The 25234-nt window shown below is 49.8% G+C and overlaps 1 protein-coding gene across 1 annotated transcript in view; it reads left to right on the forward strand.

The window, feature by feature from the left end:
* The window catches only part of Kndc1 (kinase non-catalytic C-lobe domain containing 1), a 46258-nt gene that overhangs the window by 12238 nt on the left and 8786 nt on the right, over positions 1-25234 (forward strand). The window contains exons 4-24 of the mRNA XM_028787167.1: positions 1065-1211; positions 1570-1687; positions 2819-3555; positions 6070-6184; positions 6569-6640; positions 6754-6815; positions 12189-12347; positions 12804-12881; positions 13450-13543; positions 14100-14262; positions 14339-14952; positions 15266-15410; positions 16209-16294; positions 17326-17735; positions 20491-20584; positions 20656-20753; positions 20933-21153; positions 22953-23066; positions 23614-23761; positions 23868-24047; positions 24688-24894. Coding sequence (XP_028643000.1) covers positions 1065-1211; positions 1570-1687; positions 2819-3555; positions 6070-6184; positions 6569-6640; positions 6754-6815; positions 12189-12347; positions 12804-12881; positions 13450-13543; positions 14100-14262; positions 14339-14952; positions 15266-15410; positions 16209-16294; positions 17326-17735; positions 20491-20584; positions 20656-20753; positions 20933-21153; positions 22953-23066; positions 23614-23761; positions 23868-24047; positions 24688-24894 — 4062 coding nt within the window. The remainder of the gene's footprint in view (positions 1-1064; positions 1212-1569; positions 1688-2818; positions 3556-6069; positions 6185-6568; positions 6641-6753; positions 6816-12188; positions 12348-12803; positions 12882-13449; positions 13544-14099; positions 14263-14338; positions 14953-15265; positions 15411-16208; positions 16295-17325; positions 17736-20490; positions 20585-20655; positions 20754-20932; positions 21154-22952; positions 23067-23613; positions 23762-23867; positions 24048-24687; positions 24895-25234) is intronic.

Genomic DNA, 25234 nt, shown 5'->3' on the forward strand with positions numbered 1-25234 from the left:
GAGACTATGAGTCTGTGAGCAAGGCTGAGATGCAACGAGGTCCTTCAAGGGCTGCAGGCCCCTGCTCGAAGGTAGACTTCAGGCTACAGACCAAAGGATGAGTTTAAGGAAAACAAGGAGCCGGGGTGGTGACAGGGTGTTGCGTGAGTATCCACTTACTGGATAAGGAGGCTCACACCCACTAGGCAGGAGCCAGGAGGTCTGCAGTCCCCTTTCCTAACCCCTATTCCTCTCACAGAAGATAAAGGAACAACAGGGCTGGAAAAGCAGGATTCCAGCTCTGGCTAGGAGTGCAGCAGACAAAGACCCTAAGCAAGGTGTGCACAGCAGGGGCTGAATCCAGAACGGTACAGGCTTGCGTTCTAGGACCTCGGCCTGAGAGAACAAAAGACTTCCACATATGAAAACAGCCCAGCTCAAATGGGTTCCTTTGTATCGATAATTTCAAGCTAGAAATATAATTTAAGTGTGCCACTTATAAGAGCAACAAAACCCACAGGAATCCCAAAGATTAAGGCAGCAGATTTTTAAGAAATAAGAAAAATCGAGTGTTGTTAACACAATGAACATACATTGAGACATCCTACTGTGCCTCTTAAATATAGATGGTTATTTGTGAGTTAAAAGTATAAATTAAAAAATGCTCTGACTACACATAGTGATTTCATTTTGTAAACAGATTAAAAGAGGAGCTAGTCCTTCTTGAATAACATTGACTTCCCCACCCCCATGGAAGCCTTCCACACACCTGGTGTCCCAGCCTTGTGCAGAGCCCGCCCTCCCTCCATTCTTCCCTCCCCCCCACCCCCACTCTCCTGTGCACAGACCGGACAAAGGCAACTTTTAAACCAAAAGAAAACTCTTCTTTGCTCCGGCTCCCATCCTGTTTGTGCCTAAGGCAAAATAGGCAGCTGGGGAGAACAGAATTTCTATGCCTTGGGCAACAGGCCCAGGCAGCACACTGAACAGAGGAATGGCAGACTCTCTGGTCTGCTTAGACCTGAGTCTTGGCAGGGAAAAGCAGCCATTCGCAGGGCAGGTACTAACACTCCTTGGTACCGCAGGCTCACATCTACTCCCTGGGGGCCACACTGAAGGCTGCCCTGGAGTACGTTGTAGAACCAGAGCTGGAGCCCAAGCTGAGCACAGACCTGGAGGGACTGCTGAGCCAGATGCAGGCAGAAGACCCCAGGGACCGGCCAGACCTGGAGGTAAGCTCCCAGCCCGACATGCATGCTGCATGAACACATAAGCACAGACAGCACAGACCCTGCCGCTTCACAGGAGTTCCTTGACTAGAATCTGGAGGTGCTGCATTCTGTTAAAGTTTTTGCTACACATTTGTAATGAATTTTGTAATAAAAGTTATCAGGGACAAAAGAGAGTTTTTCTGCCAGGATGTACGTGTTTATATGTACCAGAAAGTGCATGTGAAAGCAAGAGGCCTGATCTGGGGGTGATGGGTGCCATCCCAGAGCTGTGCAGTTGGGGGAGGTGGGGGGGGCGCTCAGGAGGATAGATCTCCTTCTTGGTGAGCTGCACACCTGAGAGGCACCCTGGCACCTGCAGAGCATCATAGCCCTGTGTGAGGAGAAGATGCAGCCTGTGTCTTCATGCCGCCTGTGCCGCAGTCTCTCAGCCATTGGAAGAAGGGTGCTCTCCATTGAGTCCTTCGGAGCATTCCAGGGTAAGCGCCATCACCTCCACGTCTATGCCTACACATGTATACACGCACACATACACATTCATATGTGTCCACAGGGACAATCTATACAACCACCCCCAGAAGTGTGCACATAGTATGCACATATAGATCATGCACCCTTACTCATGTTCATATGTCCTTGTATACCAGTCACACACATGTTCAGATCCAGCATGTGTATCCCATGCAGACACACTCACATGTTTATACCACTGCATATGTAAATACACAAATGCCTGTTTATACTACACACTCCAGTGTAAGTGTGCACACATCCACATTCAAGTGCACATCACATACATTCATACACGTGCATGCTGGGCACACACTGGAATTTTCAAACTCAGGATTAGTGACTCTAGCCAGCCTTGTCTGATACACTCACCTCTTCGAATGACGAGCTGTTGCTATACATCTGGAACTTATCATAGTCTCAGGACTGTGCTTGACCCCTCAAGTCCCCAGAGGCTCAGAGTGGGTGAAGGGTCCTCCACCCCAGCAGCAGTGTTTGTAATGCTGTAGCCCTGGTGACTGACAACATCATCCCAACACCAGCAGAGGGTAACTTCTGCATGCAGAGTCATAGACAGGCTACTGAGTAAAACAGGCAGCAGAGTCGCTGCGGCATGTATGCAAAACTGCGTGCCTCAGTGTATGCACAAGGCTGTGTCCATAGCATGTGTGCAAGACCATGCTGCATGCCATGTGTGTAGAAAACTATGTGCCCTATGACTGCCACCAGATTCCGTTTCTCCCCTTACAGAGTGGCTTCTGTGATCATAATAGAAACATAAGGAGCTTTGGGACACAATAATTAGACAGGCGAGAGCTGATCCTCTGGGACACTCAGCCGAGAGGGAGACCCAGAAGCCTCTGTTCAGAGCCTCTAATTGGCTGAATTATGTGACAGTAGATCCTGGGGGGGGGTGGGTCTGGAGCCTATGCTAAGGGGAGGAGTGGGAATCTGGATGTGCAGGACAGGTAAGCCTGCCCTGTGAGACTTTGAGGGAAGGATCTGTGATGGTGTGTAGGGCAGGGTTAGAGGTGGCTGTTGGGGAACCACCCTAGCACAAGCAGCTTCCCTGCTGTAACCGTATCCTACCTTCTGCTCAGAGCTCAGCGAGAACACATGGAGGGGAAGGCCTGCTCCAAGAAATGTGGGGCCCAAGAAGATGCCAGGAGACCTCAGCACTGATCCAGAGGCACTGTCCCTACCAAAGGGCCTACTCCAGCCTCCTGCTTCCAGAGAGGTAGAGCAGGAGGCTGGGCAGAGGCCCAGAGCCCCATCCCCCAAACCACTGTTGTCAGCCCCCATGAGAAACGGTGAGAACCCAGGACAGGAAGGGCTGGCCAGCCTTGTTCTGGATGCCAGGTGCCCCCTGGGTGAGCTGGACAGAGACATCCTCAGGCGAAGTCGTCTGAAAAAGGCTCAGACATTTCCCAGGCTACTGCAGGAAAGCACAGAGGCCAGCACCCTCTGCCTGTCACTGAGCAGCTCAAGAAACCAGCTGGCCATGTCTGAGTTCTTTCCCCCAGACCCCAGGAAGCTCTTCCTGGAAGGGAAAAATGGCCTTTCTGGTTTCAAGACGCAGTCCAAAAGCAGACTATGGCCAGAACAGGAGCCTGGAGCCCAGCTGGATACGACACCAGGTGCAGGCCGCAATCCACACAGGAGTCCTGGAGCCTCGGGACAACTGGAGGCTTCATCTCCTAGCCAGGGATCTGTAAAATACAAACCTTCACCCAGCCCTGTAGACCCTGGAGATGCAGACCATGAAGGCCAAATACCTAGCAGTGAAGAGAAGATTCCAGAAGAATCCAGACGACTGGGAAGTGCAGCCACAGAGCAGGTATGTGATGAAGGAACAGATGAAAGGTTGTCTCTCCTTTGACTCAGTGTATAGCTCACAAATGACCTGCCCTGCCCTTCCTTCAGTCCTGGGCAATAATTAGTTGTGTTTTGGAGGGACTTCCTGTTTCTAAAGGGAGCTTCAAATTCAAATTGGTGGAAGTGCCAGATGTCACCCTCAGACATGTAAGCTAACCTCTGGACAGCCTTAGAAAGCACTAACTTGCTCAGCCTCCATCCACCAGTGTAGAGGTGCAACCCCACAGTTAATGGCTCCCAGTAGTGCTACTTCAGAGGCCCAATCATTTTCTGAGCCTTACCTCAGACTAGGTTCCTTGAACTTTATACTCCACAATGGGATGAAATTCTAGTGCACGATGGGTCTGCAGGCCAGATATAGACCACAACACTAAGTGTGATTCCCCACTTGACTGCTCAGTGGGTTCCTCAAAGCTCTGCGTCCCAGCCTGTTTCTCAGGGTAAGGACACTTGAGCCAGTGGCCCAGTATACATACATCTGTCTACCAAGACATGGGCCTGCTGATGTCAACCATTAGCCCCATCTCCCACTAGGCTTCATTGCCCCAAAGGAGAGAGTGTGAGGCAGGTGACTCTGTGGTGTCTGTTGTCATTTGTACACTGCTGAGAGCTTGAAGAATTCCCATGGGAGGTGTGGTTACTTAAAGACATGTAGGGTCAATGATGCAGATAATCTGTGTTGTCTGGGCCAGGGATGCACACATTTTCTCAGTCACCATCTCAGGATTTTCTCACAGGTTACAGCCACCACACAGCACCACCTACTAGATAAACAGATGGCGTGGGGAGCTGGGTAGCCTGTGCAGGGGAAGGCACTGCCACAGGCAAAGAGTTGAGGTCTCTCCCTTGGAACAGAACACAGCAGACCGATGAGCCTAGCTTTCACCTTAACCATCTGGTCAGCCTCCCTCAGACAGAGTATGACCAGCACCCTCCAGACCTCAGACTCCCACATAGGAATGGCCCAGATCTGGGAGCCCTCACCTCAGGTTTCAGGCCCATTGTTCTCACCTGAGGATATAGCGGTCCGAAAGCAGTCCAGATGAGCTAGTGAGCAAAGAGCCACAGACTGACCTAACATGTCAACCCTTGCAATGCACAGGGCCAGTGGATAGCATCTTGGGTAAAGGGATAGCCTCTGAAACCATCTGCTAACACGCACTTCTGTGGTGACCTTCAGGCAGGAACTCCACAGGCAGGAACTCTCTCTTCTAGGCTCCATTAGTTCCTTTTACTTGAAGATGTGTTAAAACACCCATAAACACAACATCTACCACTTAATCATCTCTACACCTGAGCTCTGCCCCCAGCACACACTGACTCGCCTCCATCCCTCTCCACAGCCTCACTGCCTTCTACACTTTTTGCCTTTACAGATAAAACCTCATGAGTGAAATCAAAAACCTTCTGTTTTCTCTAGCTTGTTTCACTCAGCATAGTATCCTCAAGATTCATCAATAATCAACACTGTAGTGTTCCTCCTTCTCCTCCTCTTCTTCCTCCACTTCTTCCTCTTCCTCCTCCCTTCTTCCATCCCCCACCCCTTCTCTTTTTCCTTCTTGTCTCATGGTGCCCGAACAGTACTGGAACTCATTGTAGAGCCAAGAACAAGCTTGAGTTCTTGGTCCTCCTGCCTCTGCCTCAAATGCTGCGATTACAGATGTGTGGCACCACATCCAGCTCCTGAACGGTCTTATTGCCCTAGGCCATGCCATTAAAAATGGTTAAAACATTAAGTTTTACACTGTATATTTTAAAGCACAAGCTCACGGAAGTGAACACACTCTTCCTTTATAGATTGAGGAATACTGTAATAGTCTGTCCCATGAATGGACCACATTTCTTTTAACCTTTATTTTTAATTTGTGTGCATGAATATTTTGCCTGCATGGATGACTGTGCACCATGCGCATGTCTGGTACTCAGCAGGGGACAGAAAAAGGCATCAGGTTTCCTGGAACTGGAGTTACAGAAGGTTGTGAGCTGCTGTGTGGGTGCTGGGAATTGAGCTATCCTCTACACCAAGAGCATCGAGTGGTCTTACCACGGAGCCAACACTCCAGCCCCTGGATCACATTTCTTTATTCGTTCATCTATTTGTGGGGATTTGAGCTGCCTTCCCTTTTGGGATCTGGTGAATGGTGAAAGACCTTGAACCTGGGTGGACAGCTGTCCACTCGAGCTTCCTTTCAGGTCTTAGGGGTACCCAGAAATGAAACTGTTGGATCTTGAGGTAATTCTCTGTGCTTTCTCAGAGGAGCTGCCATCTTTTCTCATGGTAACTGTACCATTTCATGGGTACAGTTACTCCATACACTTACCCACACATTTTTAATTTGGAGAACTTTTCTAGTCTCTGGCATAGGGAGCCACTGCAAGTAGAAACGGAAGCACTATGTACACATCCCTCTCCATGGAACCCCTTCCTTGACACCAGGTGGACAGAGCGTTCTTATGTGACCCTTCTTTTCCACAGAGTCTATCCCTGCAGGATCTTCTGTCTAAGCTAGGCCGGCCCTTCAGGGAGTATGAGCTGTGGGCACTGTGCCTCTCCTGCCTTAGCACTCTGCAGACACACAAGGAGCACCCAGGTGATGAGTCACCCTGCTCTGCCTGAGCCCCGGGCCCAAAAGCTGGGGAGGGAGAAAAGGGAGTGGCAAGATCACTGCTGTGATAAGCTGCCCCTTAGCCACAAGTCTGGAGATTTTGAAGGGCCCAACCTACTTCACCCAGCCATTTCCAGGGGCAAAGCAATGTGGACCGTGTCCCCACCCATCCTCCCGTTTATTCTTAACTTGATGAGGGTGATACACCCTAACAGTGTTCCTAGGCAACTCTTGGATAGAACTGTCAGCCCTCCAGTGTCTGTCCAGTCTTGACAGATTTCTCTGGGATCTCTGTGTGGCCTGAAATTCCCTGATAGTGGCGAGGGCGCTGCCCACACACCGCTGCATACTTGATCTGCTCTGTTGCAGCTCGCCTGTGCCTGGACAACGTGCTGGTGGCTGAGGACGGGACTGTGTTCTTTGGACCACCCCCTGCCAATGGTACACATGGGTCACTCCATGGGGTAGTCACACACATGGGGGCCGGGAGAGCGGAGAACCAGAGCGGGTTCTCCAAGGTGGGAAGAATAACCAAACTGCGGTTGCCTTTCTAGGCGCCTACAACTCGCTCTTCTTGGCTCCGGAGGTGTCAGAAGAGAAGCTGGTGACAGAGAAGGTAACCACATCACCTCTCGCGCCGTCCGCACCCTCTGCCCATTGGATCGCGGGGTCAGATGGCCTAAATGTGGCACCATCTTACGCGTGGGGCTACTGTAGCAGTGTTCACTGATGTCTTCTGAATTATGGGCGTGCCCTGGACCCGTGGGCGGGACAAGCTCCGGTCCGAGGGCTAGACCCGCCGCCACTAACAGGCTAACATAATAGGCTTTTATAAACTTTAAATTTAATGAACTAAATTACACTCAGAACCTGATGCAACCCCCACCCTGAGAACCAGGTTAGCTGATCCACCAGACTTTGGCTCACCTGGTACTCCACAAGGCAAGGAACTAGGTACAGGGAAGGAATGGGCGGGGCAATATAGAAGGCGGGACCATGGGGGTGGGCGGAAGGAGTGAAGGAGCAGGGTGATACCAGATAGGGCAGAGCAAGCCAAGTGGTTTTTCAATCTCCTATGCTGGACCCTACTACTAGAGAAGTGGCCCTTGGGAAACTCTGCACAGGCAAAGGGAGCCTCCCCAAGGCCAGGCTTGCTAGCCAGAGGGCCAGAAATGAGCAAGGTGACTTCAGTTGGCCTGACTGCTCCTTCTGCTTGCACAATGTGTATGAGGGTCCATTGGCCGGCCTAGACCTGAGACCCTGAGAGCAACAGAGGTGTACTGGCCTCGGCTGCTGATGCTGAGGAGCCACCCACGACAGGTGCAGGGGAGCTGCAACTATAGACATTTAGACAAGAAAAAGAAATGAGATCAAAATTTGAACATGTTTCAGAAGCTTGCCCTAGAAAATCAAGCATTCATGTCATCAGAATTCTGGAAGGAAAGAAAATGGTGGGTGAGGCAGAAGAGCAATCAATGAATGAGTAATGAATGAAAAAATATCCAATTATGGCAAAACACATAAGCCTACACATTCGAGAAACAGAAAAGAAAAAAGGACTAAACCTAAAGAAACCAACACCATGATTGTAGTAAAACTTCTGAAAGCTGAAGATGAAAAGAGAAACAATTCACCTATGTTTAGGGCAAGCTATTCAAATGTCAACAGAGTTCCTTCCTGATGACCTTAGAAGTGGAGACCTTTCACTGAGAGTCCTCTTTTCTGCAAAACCTCTATGTGTCAAGATGCTCTCAGAAGAAAAAAAGATAGAAAAAAAAAGAACTAAAAATGTATCTCGGAGAAGAATAGTATGGTACATTCTAAGCAGCCAAAAGACTGGCCTGGCAAGATTATTCAGTGGCTAAAACACTTGCTGAGTAAAGCCCAACAGTCTGGGTTCAAGCCCTAGAACGCAAAGGTTCCGTAGAGAGAACTTACACACCACAGAGTTGTCCTCTGGTCCCCCTACACACACCATCCACACACACTAATAATGTGGTTTGAGGGCTCTGTGTGTGTATGTGTTTTGTGTGTGTATGTGTGTTTTGTGTGTGTGTGTGTATTTGTGTGTGTGTTAAGTATAAAGACTGGGCTGGAGAGATGGCATGGAGCAAGCATCAGAGTTTTATTCCCAGCTGCCACAGCAGGTGGCTTCTCCTGTAACGCTAGCTCCAGGGTATTGGATAACAGCTTCATTTGTTTATAAATGTATGTGGAGGAAATACTTAAAACAATTGCAAGTGGGAGAGGCGAACAGGATACCAATGGCAGTATGCAGACTTGGCAGGTGTTGACGCGGCTCCACTATCCAAACAAGCCACTACGAAAACAGCCTGGTAGATAGACAGATGCCCTAGGAACAGGGCAGGTGAGGCAGACAGAACTGGGAGCAAGAAGAGCAAGAAGAGAGAAAACATCTGAAGCAGGGATGGCAGAGGGGCATTTGCAGGAGACACCTCAAGCAGCTTCTCCATGCACTCAGAAGCTTGGGTGAGATGGACACAAACTCCACAGCTCAGCCAGCATGAACTAGATTGTTGTGATGGCCCATAGCTATCGGGGGACTTGAGCTTACAATGTGAAGACTCTCTCTCACAGCGGTTCTCAACCTTCCTAATGCTGTGAACAGTTCCTCATGTTGTGGTGATCCCCAACCATAAAATTATTTTTGTTGTTGTTTCATAACTGTAATTTTGCTACCGTTACGAGTCGTAATGTAAATTGTAGAGACAGGGGTTTGCCAAAGGAGTTGCAGCCCACAGGTTGAGAACTGCTGCTCTACTGGAAAATGATACTGATGAGTAAAGAAAGACTGACCTTATCCCTACATAATCTTGTCCAGAACACACATGAGGAAAATCACTTCCCAGCTTGGTTTTATGAAGTTAATTTCACCCTGATATTCAAATTAGACAGAGTACAAACTTTTTTCTATCATACAAATGAAAACGGAACTCTTGGAACATACACAGAATTCAGTCGTATGTAAAACCAATCCTCTACTATGAAAAAGGAAGGTTTCTTCCAGAGATATTGAAACCAGTCTTTTTCAATACTTGAAATTAATGTAATGTATTAATGAAAAAAAGGAGAAAAATCTCTTTATTATATTAATTAATAAAAAGAAGCTCAGGAAAAGTAGAAATAGAGGAAACTTCTTCAGCACTTGCTGTTGAGGCTGACAATCTGAGTTCTATATCTAGGGACCTACATAGAAAAAGAGAAATGATTTCACACACGCTGTTCTCTGACCTCCACACACGTCCCATCCACTTGAAGCAGGGCGGTCGTGATGCACACCTTCAATCCCAGCACTTGGGAGGCAGAGGCAGGCAGATCTCAGTGAGTTCAAGGGCTACACATAGAAACCTTGTCTTGAAAAACAAACAAACAAACCAGACAAAACAAAAACTGATGCAGGCTGGAGAGATGCCTCAGGTTAAGAGCATTGGCTGCTCTTCTAGAGGACCTGGTTTCAGTTCCCAGCAGCCACGTGGAGGCTCACAACAATTTGTAACTCTAGTCCCAGGGGATCTGACATCCTCTTCTGGCCTCCCAAGGCACTGCATTCTCATGGTGCACAGGCAAAAAACCAAAACCCATTCACATAAAGTTTAACAAAAATCAGCAGGAGGGCCTGAGCTAGCGGGCCAGAGTGAAAGGAAGAAGGGAAGGGCGGAGGGGTGGGGGGGGGGGGTTGGAGGGGGAAGCTGGGCAGTGAAAGAAAAAGACACTGTTCTTCTAGAGGTTCTAAGTTCAATTCCCAGCAACCACAAGGTGGCTCACCTCCATTTATAATGAGATCTGGCGCCCTCTTCTGGCAATCAGGCATACATACAGGCAGAACAAAGTACTTAATCTTTTAAAAACTATCTTTCTTGCCGGGGGCGGTGGTAGCCCACGCCTTTAATCCCAGTACTTGGGAGGCAGAAGCAGGCGGATTTCTAAGTTCGAGGCCAGCCTGGTCTACAGACTGAGTTCCAGGACAGCCAAGACGACACAGAGAAACCCTGTCTCAAAAAACCAAAAAAAAATTAACAGAAATAACTCTGGTGCTATATATGTGGGGTAATTGGTCTGAATGCCTGAAAAGTGGTTCTAAAGTTCTAGGAAGTTGTTTTTTGAGTATTTGGAAGCATTGAACAAGGCATATTAGAGAAGTCCTAGAGAAGCTGTAAGCAGAGCTACCCAGAAGTGGTGGCACACTACTTTAATCTCAGCACTGGGGAGGCAGAGGCAGTGGTATTTCTGAGTCTGAAGCCAGCCTGGTCTACAGAGTGAAAAAAAAAAAAAGAAGTTCAGCTCAAAATACTGACAGACATGCAACCAGAAAAGGCTGGGTGCATACAGTTTCAAGCGGAAAGAGGACCTTACTGGGAATTGGATTGGAAGCCACTTGTGTTCCAGTCTGGAAAATAATTTATAGTGTACATGTTAGTAATTTTGATAAGACTGAATTTAGAAGTAATGGACTTATTACTTTTGTGGAGAGAATTTCAAGACAACATATTGTTTAGATTATAGCATGATTACTGCTGAGTGCTTGTCACTAGAATTTACAGTGGAGTGGAAAGGTTTGAGACATTTGCCCCTAACAGAAACATCTGGAAAGAAAGGGCCAAGGAAAGACATTGTTGAAAAGATTACAACCACTAAAAAGAAGCCAAACCATGGACAGTGATTGTGCACACCGTTATTCCCAGCATTAGAGAGCCAGAAGAATCTCTGTTAGTTCAAGGCAAGCCTCATCTACACAGGAAGTTCCTTGACAGCCAAGGCTACACAGGGGAACATGCCTGGAGGGAATCTCAGGAACTGGCAGGACTCCACCCATACAGGCTTTTGTGAGATCTTTCCTATAAAAGGGAAGCGTTCCAGGGTGATCTGCTGGCAAAGATCAGCCTAGAAAAATGTTTCCCAGGATTCATTTTACTGAAATCAACCTTCCAAACACTCAGAGATTGCTACAGCCGTGGTCCAAGTGACTTAGGCTACTGCTCCAGCCCACAGCATCCCTGGCGTCATCCACAGAATGCCGTTTTTGAAGAGAGCAGAAGAATTACAAGGGCCCTGGAAACTCAAGGAAAGTAAGGTAGTGCTGCTTTCCTGACAGGATAATGCTTAAAGCTGAGGCTGCAGAGGAGACCCCAGACGTCAGTGACTTCAGACGTGCATAGTGTGTTTTTATCTTGTTCTTCGCAGGTGTTCGTCACAGCAGTGACAAAACTGACTAACAATCAGTTAACAAAACATACTCTATACTGTGTGGCCCAGGAGCCTGAAAAAGTGACCTTCCTCCACCCAAACTTTTGGTCTTATCTGACTGTTTTGAAATACGGCAGCTCGGGCTGGCCTTGAACTCTCTGAGATCTACCTGCCTCAGCCTCCATAGTGCTGGGATTAAAGGCATGTGCCACTACACACTATCATGCTTTGCTTTGATCACACTTATTCAGATCCATGACAGTGTCCCAGGCAGATGCGAGGAGCCTGCACTGGCTACAGATGATGCATTTGAATAAAAACTAGGGAGAGCACTTGGCATGAGCCATCAGCCTGACAGAGAGCACCTTAAACTCTGTGCTATTCGCTCCTCCATCAGAGACAGAGTGTCTGCTCTGTGAATGCAGAGGGCTGTCTACACAGAGAGCCAGTTGGTAACCATTTGGCAGCACACTATTAGTTGGGAAGAAGTCCCAGCTAGGCAGGTTCTATATGATACATGAACAACTGGTTCTCAAACTATTGAAATTTTACAGTGTCTAAACCCAAACAGGATGGGGAGGGGCCTGGTTCTGTTAAACATGTAGATCCCCCCAAGGCCATAGGTCATCACCCTAGGCTCAACCCATCTAGCCAATGTGGGGCTCCAGGCACTAGGCTGGTGACTGAGCTGAGGAACTGTGCCTTGGGGTGGAAACAGTCACTCCGGGTGATCTCCTCCAACCCCACTCTTATTACCTCTCTCTCCTGTCTTCCCACCACCCAGGCCTCTGTGTACTGTGTGGCTGCGGTTCTGTGGACAGCAGCCAAGTTCAGCGTACCCCGAGACCACAAACTGGCCCTGCCCCGTAGACTCAAGACACTCCTTTTAGACATGGCCAGACGCCATGCCTCAGAACGGCCATCTGCAGCCGAGGCCATCAAGGTAACTAACTGCACACTGGTCAGGCCTACTCACAGTCTCAAGGGTGAGGGTGGAGGGCGGTAGGGTCCTTCCTTGATGCTGAAGCTAATGTAACCACAGGTATCTCCAGAATTCCTCTACCTGTGTAGGCAGCATGTTAAGGATTGCCACATCTGGTGCACGGTTCTGATCCAACCCTGCTGTGACTCTGCAATCACATCCTCCTTCCCAGCACCCTGCCTTTCAATTCCCCATGCAGCCTCCCCTGAGCCCTGCTATCTGAGACTCCGGCTCAGCTCTTCAGTTTTATTCACAGCTATGACTGTTTTATTCACACCAGGACTAGGATTATTTAGAAAAGCACCAAGGGTCTCAGTCACAAATGTTCCCTGCAGTATCAGGAGAAATGGGACAGGCTCAGCAGAGCCAATGCCTGCCCTGCTAGCCTACCCTGCAGGGATGTTGCCTTCATTTCAGGTGTGCAGCGGCTACCTCCTCCAGCGAGGCATGGACAGCAGCAAGATTCTAGCCCACCTGCGGGCATCCACCTGCAAGGCAAGACGATGCTTTCCAAGATTCACAGGGACTCCTTCAGGCTCCCATCTGCATCCATAGGACCCTGCTTGTCCCCTGCTGCACTGTAGGCTTAGAGGGACTCTAGGGAAGGGGCAGTGAGCAGCCACCTTCTCAGCAGTTCCTGCTTAGGTGTGCTGCCGACCACTGACAGTGCAAACACTTTATCTTGAGAGACTGACCCCTCTATGGACCCCCCATGACCTTTACATAGGAACCTGTCAGCTCCTAACTGAGTAGGAGACCCAGGAGATGGGGGGCTCGCCCTGAGGATTAAGGGTAGCAGTGGGCAGGAACACTAGGTTCTCTGGGAGGCTTTGGGGATTGATTCTCCACTATCTTCACATTCCCTAGAAATGTGAAGCTTCACCACAGCTTCACTGAAGGGGCTTTTGTGGCTCTGAACCCTTCTGTGCCAGCTCCCCCAAGCTATAGAAAGCCCCTTGAACTAGGCTGGAGGCTGGGTCTGGTAGCTGTAAAGCACACATCCATACTCTACCTCCTCAGACCCTTTGTCCCTAACTGACCATTTAATGGCCTTCCACACCAGGTTCACCCAGAGGAAGAGACCATCGGCCTCCAAAATGCCTTCTCAGTGGTTGAACTGAAGCCCACCATGGCACCGACTCCTGAGAGTAGTCCAGGTGGGTCTACCCAAGCTTCCTACTCATCGGTCCCAGTACCCCCTAACCATAGCAGACCCTTATCCTCCGTCATAGTCCTGCCCTGAGTGGACACTTGCAACACATTTTACCCATAAAGCAGAATGATCAGGTCAAAGCATGTGGCCTTGACCTAAGCCTTAGCTTCCCTCACTGAGGACTCTGCCACCTACAGCTGCTCTCTGTAAAGCCAGTCCCAGTCTTCACCAATGTACAGCCTCATCTGTAAGCCAGTCCTCCTTCTGTCTGGCTTCTCTCTCAGGAGAGAAAAGACAACCCCCCCCCAGCTTAACGGGACCTCAGCCTCCCAGCTGTGCTCAGTCTCCTCACAGTAGCTCCCTCAGGCACCATCATGCACACATCCATACACACACACCTTTAGGCTCCGGGACTAAGCTTGATATAGAACAGCCTCTGGGCATCTGCAGTGCCCACCTGTGGGACCTTAGTGTGGAGTCACTCAAAAGTATCCACTGATCTCTCCACTGCTCCCTCTCCTGTATCCCTGCTTGTCACCGCTTCTACCTGCTGTTCCCAGGCTTCCTGCAGGTCAGCAATGACACCAAGCTGGTCTCTGTCCCCGGACCTGTGCCTGGTTTACCCCCCTGCTGCAAAGAAGCCCATGAGCTACCAGCAGCCTTCACCTCTGAGGCCACTCACTTTAAGCCCATAGTCCTGGCTCAGGACATGGGTGTTACCAGGTGAGGGTCCCCACTCCCTGCCAGCAGAGGCCCCAGGCACAGGTGGCTCCTCCTGAGTTCTCATTTCTCTCCACAGAGACCAGCTTGCCTTGTCCTCAGAGTCAAATGAGAAGCCCAAAGAGGGAAGCGGTCAGCTGGACAGAGAGGGAACAAGAAAGCAGGCAGCCCTGGAACTTATTGAGGACACTGACCTAAAGATGTCCAACCAGGTGCCACCTGGTCCAGAGCTGCAGGGAGCAACTCCAGACCTTTCTGGTGACTCAGTGCCCCACAGCTCAGCCACAGAATGCTCCTGCCCACATAGCCCTGCTCTGGTCACCCAGCAAAAAGGAACATCAGGGACACCCAGCTCTCCTGCCTCTTCCCTGCCCCCTGAGCACAGGCCAGATGGTCAGGGACCACCAGGCACCACTGTGCCCCCAGGGCCCACCTCAGCCAGCCAAGGCTCTCGACATCCATGTAAGCCACCCAGGGGCAAGGGTGCATCGAGTTCAGGCAGCCCTAGGGGCTCTGATGGTCATCCTGAGAAGCCTCGGCCAGCAGAACACAAGCTCTGTCCATCTGGTGTAGATACCTCATCCCCCCCTAAGATGACAGCCTGCCCCTCGCTGCAGGAAGCCATGCGCCTCATCCAGGAAGAATTTGCCTTCGATGGCTACATGGAAAATGGGCTAGAGGCACTGATCATGGGTATGAAAGCTATGGGGATCACCCTGGAAGCCCCAGACAAGGGAGAGGTTGAGGGAGGCAGACCCGGTCCAGAAAGCATCAGTATGAAGGGGACTCGGGGGACTGCACATCTGTCCTGCTGAGGGGACTCAGGGGACCACACATCTTTCCTGCTGAGGTCAGTCAGGACAAACAAGGGCAGCTTCCAATGTGGAGCCTGTACCTCTTCAACCCCAAAGCCCTGAGACGACTTCCTAGTGATCAAGTGTAAGGGAATCAGAAAGCCTCCCGAGTGTAACCTGATTGACCTATCTATCCTTTCTTTGTAAACCAGGGGAGTATATTTACGCCTTGAAAGACCTCACCTTTGCCACCTTCTGTGGCGCCATATCTGAGAAGTTCTGTGACCTGTACTGGGATGAGCAGCTGCTGAAGAACCTCTTCAAGGTGGTCAATGGGCCAGCCTCACCCTCTGAGAGGTAAGCATGTGTGCCCACCCTTCCCCTTTTAGCGTTCTGGGCAAACCAAGCCAAGCAACCCCTGTAGGCTCAGTGCCCACAGTCATCCTTGTTCCCTCTAGCAGCTCCAGAACAGCCAAGGGCAACTCCATGGTGCTGCTTGTGACTGTTGCTATTGTTCATGGTTAGGGACAGGAGAAGGAAGGGGAGGGGCCACTGTGACTGTCAGTTCAACTTTGTTTTTTTGTTTTGTTTTGTTTTGTTTTGTTTGTGACAGAGTTTCCTGGATGGCATCAAACTCACAGAGATCCACCTGCCTCTGCCTCCTGAGTGCTGGGATAAAAGGCATATGTCACCACTGTCTGGCCCAGTTCTACTTAGCAGTAAAGGTTGCACTAGGCAGCCAGGCGTGGTGGCCTACATTTGTAATTCTAGTACTTGGAAGACAGAGGCAGGAGCATTACCACTGTTCCAGGCTAGATGTTTTACGTACTGAGTTTTAGCTCAGCCAGGGCCACATAGTAAGACCCTTTTAAAAAAATAAATAAATAAATAAATAATTACAGGCAAGTATGCTTTTCCTGTCTTGCACCCAACTCAACAGCATTTCCACAGCTCTGAGAAGGAGCTCTTAACTACACTCAACCTCTCTCAAGTGGCACTATGGAGCCACTACCCAGGGCATTTCTGACACCAGGGAAATGACAGGGTCCTGTCCTACCCATTGTGCAGGTGATGCTCCATGCTGGGACCTCTCTGCACAAGCTCGGGTCTCATCCAAATGGGGGTGGGAGGACTGACTACTGTTCTCATTAGCAGCACTTCTGAGGAGCCTGGATCCCAGCCAGAACACTCACCGAGCAGATGCTCACTGTCCAGTAAAAGGCCTTCCCTGCATGGACTCGGTAAGAGACATGGCCTACATCATGAGGTCAAGCAAGAACTATTTTCAGTGAGGTCCCCTGGATAGCTGCAGGAAGACTTCTGTTGTCAAGGACAGCCCTGTGCTGGGAGATATCCAAGAAGCCCAGACCTCAGGGCGTGGGCTATCAGGGAACAGTTTTCCTGTCCCTTCAACAGCCAGCATGATGTCTCTTCACCTCTATCAAAGTAAAAGCCATTTAGATAACAGAGCTGGCCTTCTAGATTCTTAGCCAGAACAACAAAACAACTTAAAACTCAAAGAGCTGGGCCTAGTGGTACACACCTTTCATCCCAGTACTCAGGAGGCAGAGACAATATGATATGATCTCTGAGAGTTCGAGGCCAGCCTCTTCTACATAGCAAGCTCCAGGACCACAAGGGCTACATAGGGAAACCCTGTCTCCAAAAACAAACAAATACCTCAATAAGCAATTTGAGGAAGGGAGGCCAGCCAGTCATGTGGCAGTCTCTAGAGACAACTGCATGACTGATCACGTGGGCCTGTCTACTTACCATGATAAGACCATGGCTGTGGCTTCATCCCCATTTAAGTAAATCAAGGAGCAGGTGATCATGTCTTGGGCAGGAAGTCTACCTACTCCTGATGGCCAAGGAGCCAGGAGGCTCCTGGCACAGAGAGAAGCTTCTAGAGTTGACAGAGTTCCAAGTAGCCTGACAGGTTTGTATGTGGACTGTATGTGGATGACTGAGCTAGGTTTGCGTTTTAAATGCTCCAGACGAGCAGATGGTATCAGAGGGAAGAGGTCTTGGTTCGAATTGGTTCTAGCAGAGGAGAGTCCAGGTCTCAGAGAAGTTTGGAGTAGGATGAATACTTGGGAGAGTTGATCCTGGCTAAGCCTGTCTCTTCACAAGCACCTCGGTGTTCTCTGAAGCCCCTCTCAGTTCTACCTAGCACAACAGTCATGGGCTAGCTAGGATCCTTGATGAGGGTGTTTGGTTTCCTCCACAGCCAGAGGTGGAGGTGCCCACTAACTATTATCTTTCTTTCAAGGCAAGGAGAAGCCAGCCACTACCTGGGGCAGCGGCGGGCCCTGCTCGCCCACAGCACTATCAGATATAGACTCTGACACGCTCTCTGAGGGAAACTTTGAGGTTGGATTTCGGTCTCAGAAGTCAATAAAAGTCACACGAGAGCAGCAACCAGAGGCTGAAGTGGATGGACAGCCAGGTCCAAGCCAGGAGTCAACCAGCAATGCCTCAGACACAGTAGCCCGGCTACCTAGATCTGAGAATGGTGGTCCAGCTGTGTCCTCGGGTGCAGCTGATTTCCAGAACTGCAGCCCTGGCTGGTCCAGTGCCTTCTATGAAGCTGACTGCTTCGGAGCTGATGTCTACAACTACGTGAAGGATCTGGAGAGGCAGAAGGCCAATGGGCACACAGAACTGGAAGCCCAGAGTCCAGTGAGTCCAGGGAATCTACCCATTGTGAGTTAGGAGGATATAGGGTATTCCTAAGGTTATAAAACCTTAGGAACACCGTGGACAATGATGCTTTTGCTCAAGCAAGGCTTTCAGGCCACTTAGGCCCAATGACAGGAATCTTAGAAAAGGCTTTCTAGGCTGTGGTCATTCTCAGTATTCTTCTGCTCTGATAGACCCAACTCCTTTTAGCTTATATTAGAGGGTCTACAATATGGGTACATGTTCCCACAGCTGGAAAGCAGGGAGTAACTTTTCCGTGGGTCCCAGATGACAGTAGTCAGGGGGTCACTTGGTCTTTGTGAGTATGGTAAGTGTTGGGTTAAATCTGCTGCACATGGCTGCAGGTGCAACAATCTCTTCCCTATGGGGTCTTAAACCTAGGTGAGAGAGAACACCAGAAGTATCATGCCTGGACTTGGGGGTCAGTGGGATCAGCAAGGGTTTCTCTGCCAAGTAGCACTAGGAAAAGTCAAGGCTCTTCCCTGATCAATAGGAAGAAAGGAGTCCTGACTTTAGCAGCTACGGCTAACCAGCGTAGTATACAGAAGAACTCCAGCAGTGCTGGAGGTGCAGCATGTGCGGGCAGGGCCATTGCTGACAAGGGGAGGGGAGGTCAGCAGCCTTAGCATGGATATGTATGAGGTATGTGAACTGCAGGCACCTCCACACTTCAGACAGGCAGCCCCCGGCACCCCAGCATTCTGGCCTAGTTCTAGTCCTTGCATCTCCTGCTCATCAAATAGGCCTTGCTTTAGGGGATTAAGGTAGTACTGGGGTTAGGTTTATCTTTATCTTCTTTTTGTCTACAGTTTCTGGTGACTCTGCTTCCTTCTGGCTGTTGATACACACACACACACACACACACACACACTATGCACTATGTGTGCACACACACATACATATATATCCAACTAAACCCAGTAACCTTCCTGCTTAAATTAGTCCTCAAATCATTCTTTTCTCCCTCTAAGAAACCAATGCTTCTAAATTTTATAACAAATTCAGAGTCAAATCTCACCACAGGCTAAAGCTGAACTTATATCACCCTTTCTTTTTTCTTTTCTTGAAAGATTTTTTTTAAATGTATGTAAGTACACTGTCACTGTCTTTAGACACACCAGAAGAGGGTGTAAGATCCCATTACTGATGGTTGTGAGCCTCCATGTGTTTGCTGGGAATTGAACTCAGGATCTCTAGAAGAGCAGTCAGTGCTCTTTTTTTTTTTTTTTTTTTTTTTTTATTTTTCGAGACAAGGTTTCTCTGTGTAGCCCTGGCTGTCCTGGAACTCACTCTGTAGACCAGGCTGACCTCAAACTCAGAAATCCACCTGCCTCTGCCTCCTAAGTGCTGGGATTAAAGGCGTGTGCCATCACCGCCTGGCGCAGTCAGTGCTCTTAACTGCTGAGCCATCTTTCTAGCCCCAACTGGCCTTTCTTCTTAACTTAGATCTTGTGACAGAGTCATCTACCAGAGAATGGGTGTCACAGGGAGGCCAACACTTACATCTTCTTCTCCATCATCCTATATGCTGCATGAGTTTTAGGTCATGTATACTTCTCTAAAATCATTGAAATAGTACTCTAATAAAACAAAACTCGATCTGATTGCCGTTGAATATGGAGAAAAGTGGTCCTGACAAATATCAAACTAACTACCATCTGACACCAACTTTGATGAGTTCCTAAGACTCTCCTCTGGTTACCTAATGCCTCAGTCCTCACAAACTGACCCTGCAGGGTACCAGGATCACAACAGTGTTTGAGTGGACAGCTATGGAGACCCTCAGACCTCAGGCCCCATTCAAACAAACAGCAACAGATCACAGCTTCGAACATAGCTCCCCTGCCTGCTCAGGGTCTCCATATCCCCTCATTGACCAGATATCTTAGATATGCACTGGCCAGAGAAGAAAAGCAGCCTACCCTGAGCCCATACTAGCCAGGGATACTGGAGATAGAGGGGCCTGCCTTTGCTTACTGAATAAACTTTTGTCTTTGTAGACTCTGGTTCTACAGCCTATCCCCCCAAACAGGGAAGCCACAAAAAGGTTTGCCCCTGGCCCTTCTGAGATGGAGTCTAAAGAACTTTCCAGAAGCAGCCAGGTGGGGCTAACCTGGTGGGTGAGGAGAAGGATACCTCAAGAGACAGACACATCCTAAGACTGGGCCAAGTCTTAGGGCAGAGGTTCTCAACCTTCCTAATGCTGCAATCCTTTTATACAGTCTCACGTTGTGGTGATCATCAACTACAAAATTATTTCACTGCTACCTTATAACTGTCATTTTCCTACTGTTATAAGGAGTAATGTAAATATCTGATTTGCAGGATATCTGACATCCCTGTGATGACCCCTGTGAAAGGGTCAAGCAACCTCCGATGGAGTTGTAACCTACAGGTTGAGAACTGCTCCCTAAGGGCATAAGAATCTTCATTGTGCCTCCCCTTTCAGCAGTCAGACCATGGTCACTGGTGGAGTCTGGCATCCTTAAGAGATCGAGTACTGGTTTCAAGGTGACCCCCTGGAGCCCACTCCTGAGGTGTTCCCTCATTTGTTTCCTTTGTCCTTCTTATGCCAACCAAGTGGCTCCGGTCCTGACATACCTACCTGTTCTTCCTGTGGGTTCTCAGGCAGCTCACTAGGCAGATGTGCCTGCCATGTCTTCACCTTGTATAGAAGGCAAGTGGTACCTGAGCCCACAGTTGCTCAGGCTTCACATGCTGTGTTTCTTCGTAGGAGCTGGAGCAGCAGCTCATGATAGAGAAGAGAAACTACAGGAAGACCCTAAAGTTTTACCAGAAACTCTTACAGAAGGAAAAACGAAACAAAGGTAACTACCTGCCACAAACGAGGTGCTTTGTGCCTCCTGAGTACCATGTGCTGACTCTGCTCTGCCCACAGGCTCTGAGGTAAGGACCATGTTGTCTAAACTCCGAGGACAGCTAGATGAAATGAAGTCCAAGGTGCAGTTCCTGGGCCTGGTCAAAAAGTACCTCCAGGCAAGTAGCCTTCCATCCTGCCCTTCTTCCAGAGTGAGAACCAGGCCTCAGATGGGGGCACACGGATCCTGTGTAAGGGTTCAAAGTACTGAGAAACCCTGCCATCCCTGGGTCAGTAGCAAAGTGACCCATAGACGTGCACCCAGTGGTCAGCCATAATTCACTTCCTTCCCCCACAGGTCATGTATGCGGAACGCTGGGGGCTGGAGCCCTGTGCTCTGCCTGTGATTGTGAACATCGCAGCAGCCCCCTGTGACACACTGGATTTCAGCCCCCTGGATGAGTCTTCCTCCCTCATCTTCTACAATGTCAACAAGCACCCGTGCAGCGGCCGGCAGAAGAAGGCTCGCATCCTACAGGCTGGCACGCCACTGGGACTCATGGCCTACCTCTACTCCAGGTGTGTCAGGTGCCCCCAAAGGACTCTCTGACCCTGATGTACAAGATTTTGAGAACAAGGAGGAGAAAAGCAAGGAAAGCTCTGTCTGACATGGGTTGTGCAATTATTTAGAGACTTGTTAGAATTTAGTCTAGCGTGTGTTAGCTTCCACCTACTGCATGGCCATGCTGCTAGCCAGAGCAGTCTGTCACATTCCCCAGAAGACCCCTTCCAGCCCTGGTACTGGGTCACAGGGGCAGCACTGTGGGAGAGTCTGGGCTAGGCTACTAGGTTGGTATACCATCTTCGCGAGCCTCCAAGGTACCATATGGACCCAAGTCACTAACCAAAACATGTCATAATGGACACAGAGCACTCTCTGTATTATTTCTGTGTCCTCTGTCTCTCTGAGTATGAGCACTGCTTTGGTGACAACCTGATGGGACAACCAGATTTTCTACCCTAGAATTCATTTGTAGAAGAGGTCTCTTGCTAGGACCCTTCATCTTATGGTAACTGGTCATCATATTCCCCAGGTTGTCAAAGAGTCACATTCAGGACTCCTGTTAGTGTCCCTTGCATGAGACTTTCTGGGGAGTATCTGCTCTGGATAGGGATGTTCAATGAGATGTGGCAAACTGGCATGCATATATGCACACACATACACACAGTGAGAAGCTACACACACACACACTAAGAAGCTGCACACACACTGCAAAGCTACACACACGTGCACACACATGTGCGCGCGCACACATACACTGAGGGGCTATACATACACGCACGCACACACACTGAGAAGCTGCACACACATACATGCACACACACATTCACACACACACACTGAGAAGCTGCACACACACATTCACACACACACTGAGAAGCTGCACACACACATTCACATACACACACTGAGAAGCTACACACACACTGAGAAGCTACACACATGTGCACATACATGCACACACATACACTGAGGAGCTACACATACATGTACACACACACACTCCCATGCACACACACACACTGAGAAGCTGCACACACACACATGCACACACACACACTGAGAAGCTGCACACACACATGCACACACACACATGCACACACACACATGCACACACACACATACACTGAGAAGCTGCACACACACACATGCACACACACACTGAGAAGCTGCACACACACATTCACACACACATGCACACACACACACATGCACACACACACATATACAATGAGAAGCTGCACACACACACATGCACACACACACACACTGAGAAGCTGCACACACACATGTACACACACACATACAATGAGAAGCTGCACACACACATGCACACACACATACACACACACACACACACTGAGAAGCTGCACACACACATTCACACACACACACTGAGAAGCTGCACACACACATTCACATACACACACTGAGAAGCTACACACACACATGCACACACACACACACATGTACACACACACATACAATGAGAAGCTGCACACACATGCACACACACACACACACTGAGAAGCTGCACACACACATGCACACACACACACATGTACACACACACATACAATGAGAAGCTGCACACCCACATGCACACACACACATACAATGAGAAGCTGCACACACACATGCACACACACATGCACACACACGTGCACACACACACATGCACACACACACATGCACACATACACACACTCACACATGCACTTAGAATCACAGGCACACTCACTCACTGCTGGGCAAGGCTGCAGGGAGGATCCCAGCTGGCCTAGGCCCAGGGCCCAATACCACATTCTACCCTCAGTGATGCTTTCCTCGAGGGCTACGTGCAGCAGTTTCTCTACACTTTCCGGTACTTTTGCACACCGCACGACTTCCTGCACTTCCTCCTGGACCGCATCAGCAGCACCCTATCCAGGTACCACTGCCTGAGCTCCTGGCCAATAGGAGTTGGATTCTGGGGCACCTTGTTTAGGCTGTGAAGGGCTCTGACAGGGGTAAGGGTACAGATGAAGTGTCCCTGGGGAAAGGTCAGGGCAAGATAGCAGGACTGAGGGATCATGGGTAAAGGAACCCAGCTGGGAAAGACAGCTGGGGTCTTTGTGCTAGGGTGGGGGAGAACACGGGAAAGGGCCCTTACAGCTTGCTTCTTCAAGAAAGCAGGGGGTAGCGAGTCCCAAGCAAGAAGACAAGAGAGAGATGAGCTCACTAGCCTAGCAAGTATAGGCTAAACGGAAAGAGGCCTGTCAACCATATAGCTTCTTTCTACAAGGCACCCAGGCAAGCAGATTGGGGTGGGGGTGGCGGACACACAAGATTGGGACCCAGAGAGAGTGGTGGTGAACATGAGCGGGGTGCTGTCTCCTCCACTGTCACCTGGCCTGTCATCACTTGGGCTCCCCCTGAACTCCTGACCCTTCACATGCCCAGCTGTGCCTATGCTGAGCCTTGCCATCTGCCTCCAGGGCTCACCAGGATCCTACCTCGACCTTTACCAAGATCTACAGGCGGAGCCTCTGCGTCCTGCAGGCCTGGGTGGAAGATTGCTACACCGTGGACTTCATAAGAAACGCGGGGCTGCTGGGACAGCTGGAGGACTTCATCTCTTCCAAGGTGAAAGCTGCACCCACCTGGTAACCTGGTCAGCCTTCTGAGCTCTGGCAGAGAAAACCACTGCCTTGTCCCAGGAACAACAGTGACACCTCTTGCTTTTGCCTAGATCCTACCCTTAGATGGTACTGCCGAACACCTGCTGGGCCTCTTGGAGGTGGGCACTGAGCGGCGGGCTGACAGTGCCTCTCGAGGTGCAGACCTAGAGGATCCTAAGGAGGCAGAGGAGGACACCAGACCCTTTAATGCCCTCTGCAAGAGGTTCTCAGAGGATGGCATCACCCGGAAGGTGGGAATCTGTCCTGGGGAAGGTTTCTCTAGGCAATAGTGCATTCTGGAAGCTATAGCATGTGCATGTACACAGACGCATGCACAGCTGTCCACATATACACATATGCAGAAACAAGGTGTGCATGTACACACACCCAATGCACACATTCACTTCTGCATATACAGACAAGTGCACATATATAGATATGTATACACACACACACACACACACTCAAATGCACATAAGTACTCCTTATTCATGACCCAGGCACTTCCCTACTTGGCTGGCACTTCCTACCCCGTGGAAGGAAAGCCACAGACCAGCAGGGTTCACTCTATCCTAGCCAGAGCCCTACTGTGATTCCCTGAAGCCACCTTCCTGACCTCCAAGGCAGAGACCTGAGTGGAAGAATCCACTGGGGTCAGTGAATGGTCTTTCCACCAATACAAGGAGACAGCACTAAGTCTGAGCAATGTGCAAGGGTGATCTGCCCAAGTGAAGAGGACAGGTTTCCTGCCAACAAGCCTGGAGGAAGGCACTTACCCTCTGACTTTACTTGAGCCTGTCTGAAGAGTCCTAGGTTAGACTAGCCTATCCTTACCCTGCCACATCTAGCCTGGCCTACTCAGCCTTGAGGGGGCACCTGTCTTATTTGCAGAGCTTCTCCTGGAGACTGCCTCGGGGCAACGGGCTAGTGCTGCCACATCATAAGGAGCGCCAGTACACCATTGCATCAGCCCTGCCTAAGCCCTGCTTCTTCGAAGACTTCTATGGCCCCTATGCCAAAGCCAGTGAGAAGGGTCCTTACTTCTTGACAGAGTACAGCACCAACCAGCTCTTCACTCAGCTGACACTACTGCAGCAGGTGTGTGGGAGCTGGGACATCAGGAAAAGGACACAGACCTCTACATTTGGGCCAACTGCTGTTGTCGTGGTGGGGACTCAGGGATCTGGTGCTGGCCTCAGCAGATACTTCATAGAGGGAAAGATGGATGATCAGCAGAAGGACCTGGTTGCTGGGTACACAAATTCTGTCTTTAAAGCAGAGAGCCCAGCAGAATTCTCCTCTCCAGTTACACAGGGCACACAGAACATCATGCACTGTGTATTCACCTACCAATAGGTCTTCATGTTCTTATTCAGCCCTGGGCACTGATCAACTACTCCCTCTGTTCCTGTCCTCAGCCCAGAGCCCAGGCAGGTCC

This window comes from Grammomys surdaster, unplaced genomic scaffold, assembly GCF_004785775.1.
Source record: "Grammomys surdaster isolate TR1022 unplaced genomic scaffold, NIH_TR_1.0 125612, whole genome shotgun sequence".
Lineage (NCBI taxonomy): Eukaryota > Metazoa > Chordata > Mammalia > Rodentia > Muridae > Grammomys > Grammomys surdaster.